The sequence below is a fragment of the Alligator sinensis genome, unplaced genomic scaffold (assembly GCF_000455745.1).
Source record: "Alligator sinensis unplaced genomic scaffold, ASM45574v1 scaffold434_1, whole genome shotgun sequence".
NCBI classification, from domain to species: domain Eukaryota; kingdom Metazoa; phylum Chordata; order Crocodylia; family Alligatoridae; genus Alligator; species Alligator sinensis.
In genome coordinates this window covers 282,242-287,925 of record NW_005841994.1, presented here as the reverse complement: position 1 = coordinate 287,925, position 5,684 = coordinate 282,242, and the positions used below count along the sequence as shown (strand labels likewise).

Here is a 5,684-nt window from a genome sequence, read left to right as displayed (position 1 = left end):
TCCCTAGAGGCACTGGGGGAAATGTCACATCTTCATGCTCCATTCATTTAGTCAGCTTGGAGCAGAGTACATCTTTTGGTCATTTTAGTCATGACCACAGTGTCCCTGGCTGAACCTTTTTAGTAAAGCTGTACAGAATTCAAATGCATACATCCTCTAAACCATGTCTTGGGCTCTATCTTCAGATGCTAACTCTAGGAAGCAGGAAGCAGAATGGAAAGAGAAGGCAATAAAGGAGCTGGAGGAATGGTATGCAAGGCAAGATGAACAGCTACAGAAAACAAAAGCCAACAACAGGTAAGGATTTGTAGCTCTTTGGGTTGAGAAGCTGGTACAAGCAGCCTTTTGGCCCAGTCTCTCTTGGTTAAAAGATTAAATATGTATTGGTCCTCCAGACTGGGAACAAATTGTCACTTCAGCAAATAATGCAGTTGCTGCTTAACTAGATTACTAAAACCCACTTATTGGAGACCTTACAGGCTAGTTGCTCAAGAGTATCCCTCCTGGTATGCCTAGGAATTGATGTGATTTTGAAGCAAAGGCAACTTCCAGCCAGCTTAGGCAGAACAGGTCTCTGCTTGTTTGATTTTGGTGTCAAGCCTGTTTTGCTGAACAGCTCTTTACTTTGCACCTTGCTTCTGTTGTACTTAATTGACCACTTGTGTATTCAGAACTTGGGAAGTTAAATGAGATGGCTTTGCCACATGTTAACAAAGCCCATTAGCATCTTCACTGGATAAATCGGTGTATTCAACCATCTGCCTCAAGACCAGACCCAGCCTGCAGTAATGTTATCTAGCCTGTGGGGAGCCCTGGGCCCTGCACTTTGGATCAGGCATCTGTTTCCCAGTGTGCAGGACTAGGTGGAGGCAGTACCAAAATGTTGACCATTGCTGGGCTAAACAAATCTCCTGTAACTTTTATGTAGGACTTCCAGTTTAAGTTTTGCATTACTTCTAGAATTAATTAGCTGCTACTTTTTTGCTACTTTCTTGAACCAGCTCCCTCAGTGTGGGGGTTTTTTTACACTTGAAGCTTGTTCCTGCTGGCAGGAACAGTTAAATGCAGTGGCATCTGTTGCAGAACAGATTAACACAGCCATTGGAAGTGAGGAGGTGACATGGCAAGTTTTTGTTCTGTATCTGGTCACACTTTTTGTCTTCAGCACCACATAACAGGCTTTTCTGCTATGACCATTATGGGCTAGGGGGCCAGAACTGGTTCCCACTGTAAAACTAATGTGCATCACATTCTTGCTGAATTATGCTTAGTCTGTATTGTCTAAGTTCCTTGTTGGCTTGGAAAGTTGAGGTTCTTCAAGGATTGTCTTCCAGAGACTTGCTTTCTGGGTAGCAAATCTAGGTGGGAGGTTGAAGGAAAACATGAATTCAGTATTTGTATCATGGGGTCCCTGAGTGCTTCAGGTTACTCGGGTTCAGAACAGGTAGTTTTAGCTCTTCAGTTCTCACTCAACCAATACTGACCTCTAAAGACTTGCAGAAGACTCCCAGGAGGTAAAGACTTGAGGTATTTAATTTAAAGCTTCCTCAGCCACAGTAGCATTGCAGCTTCTGGATGCAGTATTGAAGCCACAAAAGCAGCAAAGTAAAACTGTGGTGGTAATGCCTATATTCATGTAGGGATGTGGAAGATACAAGGCCTGTGCACAAGGGCTTCCAACTTTTTTTTTTTTATATAGTTGGGGATCCTACCTAAATCATGACTTTTATGGGTAACTCTGGATTTCACAAAACTCATTGAGGTGTTGGGGGAGGGGTGGAATTGAGCCTTCCCTTTCCGGGTAGGCCTTGCAGCCCCTCCCAGGAGGGGAAGGTGCTGGTTGGTCAGCACAAAAGGGGCAGCAGACAAGAGTAGTGTTCCCTCTTCCTTGGACCTCTCCTCCAATCAGTGCTGAGGGGCAGAGCCAGGCAAAGGGCAGCCAGTAGCTAAGATTCAGCTGCCTACTCCCCTAGGGCCTCTCTGCCAATCTGCTGAGGGATGGGGCCACCATGAAATCCCACTAAATGGACTCTGTGCTTGGACAAAGCTGCAAAAAAGGCTTTGTCTTGCTGTGAGTTAAGTAGGTCCTCTAATTGTAGGGCATGTGCAAGACTGGGGATGATCTAGGTCATGGTTGTCAACTTGTGGCATGTGACAGATTGGGGAGGGGACAGGAAGCACAGCTGATGAGGCAGACAGCAGGCCAGGAGCACAGAGCAGCAGATTTGGCAGAGAAAGGGGTCCATAGTAGCACTTGGAGGGTATGGGGCTAGCTTGTGGCATGCCTGCCAAAAAGTTGCCCCCTACTACTTTATTCTGCCTCCATGTGAAACTTCAATTCTAGCATCATGCACTAGAGGAGATGATTAATATAACAAATCACACAGTACTTTCTAGTTCCTAATATTACTATGAATCTTGCTACAGACTTAAATGGTGTACCAAGTCAGACTGATAATTCTTTTCCTGTTTTTAACTAACCAGCTTTTAACTATCTCTGCTTTTCATCCTCCTTTCTCTCTTTTCCGACCTGCTTGCCTTCCTGTTGGACTACTTGTTGCCCAGGGTGGCAGATGAAGCTTTCTACAAACAGCCCTTCGCTGATGTGATTGGTTATGTGTATGTTGCTTAACTACTAATTACCTGTCTGATCCTCATTTCCTCTGTGCAAGTAACCTTGACATAAATGAAGGGTGATCCAGTCAATACTTAGTGGCAGCTATTGATGTCTATAGTGGCAATTCTTGCATGCGGGAAGGTATCTAACATGCAATACTTAGAGTGCAGTGCCATCTCCCTCCAAGGGCTTGCATGAAACATTCTGGATGTCACTTATACCTACCACCAATTTATGCACTGGTAGCATGCTGTAATTTAGATACAGCAAGACTTGGACTTCAGACTCCTCCAGGCCAACAGAACCTTGGTCACCAGCTGTGGCACTCTGGGTGGAGTGATGGGCACTACTTTAGCTACCTGTACAGGAAAGATATTGGAGTAGTTCATAGAAAGCCACATGCTTTGGACTGAAGTATTAAAAAGGTCTGACTTGTTGGAGCTTCTGAGTTCCCGAGTGTCAAATGCTGAGGCCAGTTAATTGGCTCTCATCTTTTGTAACTGAAGAAAGTTGACTTTTTTTTAATATAAGCTGTTTTCCAGAACAGTGGTGTTGGGATGGAATGCATGGGGGGAGGTGAATTTCTCATATCTAGGATGTGCCCTACTTCATCTACACCCTTTCCCAGAAAGGGAACCCTAGTACTTGAGACTTCTTTTAAAAAACCAAATAGACAAAACTCTGGAAAATGACTGCATGCATAGGCAGACCAGTCAGCCTCATAAGGTAAAGCCTAGTTTCTGCACTCTAAGGGAGCTTTTGCCATTACTAGGTGGCAGGACTGCTGTTAGTGGCTTACTGCATCTGAATGTCTTCCCTTGCATCTATAGACTTGAACTGAACAATGGCTATCTCGGCTACTAAGCACCTAAAGGTGTGCTGGTGAAAACTAGTCCAGCTTTGTTTGTGTAAGCTCAGATTGAAGTTCAGTATGGAACTGATGACCGAACTACAGGTGGATGGAACGCAAGACTTGTGAAATGCTGGATTTACAGGTGGTGGCTGACCTTGTCCTGAGGTCTCGGAGTTGAAATAACTCTCATCTCCTAAACCAGTCTCCATGTAGCCAATGCAAATGGGCAGTGTAATGGCTGCACAACTAGTGTCATGTTTCCTAGATGTAGACTGAGCTACTAGTGCATGTTGGCTTATCATCTGCATTAAGCTCATTTTTCATTTTCTATATCTGACTTTAAACTTTCTCTCCTTGTTTCTTTTCTTCTCTTCACCTTTTAAGCACAAACATAAATCATCCTTGCTACAGCCTAGAACAGTTAAGTAAAAAAATCTTCACTGCCCCTTAAGTGTCATGTCACATAAAGTAGCAGTGTTGTAGTGAGCTTTTGTCTTCAGTGGTGTTTGTAAACAACATAATCATCCTTGTGAACAGTGCTGAACCTCTCATGGGATTTCATCTTCATTGCTTTTTTTTCTTTTTCCGCCCCCCCTGTACTGCTTGTTGGAGTAGATGGATTTTGTTTGGTTTCAATTGCTAATTGCTTTAGCCATTTATGTGGCTATCAGGGCCCCATGCTGCTTAAACTAGGCATTAAAGTTACACATGCACTGAAGCAATGCTCTTTGCAACTTGGGGATGCCAGAAGGATAACACTGCTCGTTGCTTGCGAGCAGACACATAGGCAAAGACTTATTGCCCCTTTCTTTCATTTTAGATGCAACCTGTAATGTTATCCTTTTAGCTGACCTTTTTAAAGTAATCCTCCCTCTGCCAAGGTATGCCTTGGAAGTCTATTGCATACATGAGCATGGGAGTGATGACTTGATCAAAAAGGACAGCACTGCTTCTATAGCATTGGGGAATCATCAGGACGTGGGTTTCCAATGGCCTTCTGGCCTTGGATTATTTCCAAAAGAAGATGGAGTCTTTATTCCGAAACATGCTTTAGGGGGATTGCAGACTTCCAGTTTGCAAGAGTCTGAAGCAAACCAATAATGCTAAAGATTGGCCAAGGTGTTGCTCTAAACAAGCATCTTAAATTCTGAGCGAGTACCTGTGCATGGGGTGCACTGTAGGCAAGACTGAACTACTCATAAACACCTGTAGTCCAACATTTTACATGGCAACTCTGCACTGCTTGTGCATAGCAGATCACACCAACTTTCATTTCTGAAATGGGGAGGTGGGAGCTTAATCTTAGTGGTCAGATATCTGTTGAGATAGACTTCCTATGAACTTCTGACAATAGGGAAGTGAGTGTACTGTGTGTATTTTTAAGTATCTGACATGTATGTTTCTAACATGTAGTGTTGCATTGCTTCTAGGGCAGCTGAAGAAGCCTTTGTGAATGATGCAGAAGACACTTCTCCAGGCACGGAGTGGGAGCGTGTGGCTCGACTCTGTGACTTTAACCCCAAGTCTAGTAAGCAGGCAAAAGATGTGTCCCGTATGCGCTCAGTCCTCATTTCGCTTAAGCAGGCTCCACTGGTTCATTGAAGGAAAAGCACAATGGAAACACTACAAATGCAATATCCTAACCTTACTCAGAGAAACTGTGTTTGCAGTAATTGGATTAATTATGTTTAAATGTTTCTTTTTGTTTTGTTTTGTTTTTTTTTTTTTTTGTTTTGGACCAAACCTCATGATGTATCTAGAGTTGATCATTGTTTGTGATTGCATGTTCTTCCTCATCTGTTTCCTTCCTGTATCTGAATTGGGAAGAAGAAACCTCCAGAATTGTAGTCTCTCTGTACTTCTGTGCATTGAGATCTCATTATCAACTGTACTGATATTAAAGGTCTGTTAAAGAGTTCAGTGTGTGGCCTGCTTGATTGGTTTCCCTTCTGGTGTAGGGAGGTGAGGGGGGGGGGGTGGTAGTGAACAATCCAGGCAGTGTCCCTGGGCAAACCTACACTAAATTTTAATTTTTTGCCAGCTGTCAGGAGCTTAGTGTGGTTATTTATCCATCTTCCTGGCCTAATGTGTGGGGGTACTAGGAACAGTGACATTAATCTAATACCTGTGGATTGTGGTTATTGCATGACCTTGGAGCTTTCTATAAGGGACTGTCCCACCTGTTAGCTAATTCCTAGAAGTGATAGGAACACT

The 5,684-nt window shown here is 43.6% G+C and overlaps 1 protein-coding gene across 1 annotated transcript in view; it reads left to right on the top strand.

Moving 5' to 3' along the window:
• Positions 1 to 5,385, top strand: part of CLTA (clathrin light chain A) — a 28,809-nt gene extending 23,424 nt beyond the window's left edge. The window contains exons 4-7 of the mRNA XM_025201413.1: positions 186 to 297; positions 2,566 to 2,619; positions 3,855 to 3,890; positions 4,901 to 5,385. Of these exons, the coding sequence (XP_025057198.1) occupies positions 186 to 297; positions 2,566 to 2,619; positions 3,855 to 3,890; positions 4,901 to 5,072 (374 nt within the window). The 3' untranslated portion in view covers positions 5,073 to 5,385. The remainder of the gene's footprint in view (positions 1 to 185; positions 298 to 2,565; positions 2,620 to 3,854; positions 3,891 to 4,900) is intronic.
• The last annotated feature ends 299 nt before the right edge of the window (positions 5,386 to 5,684 follow it).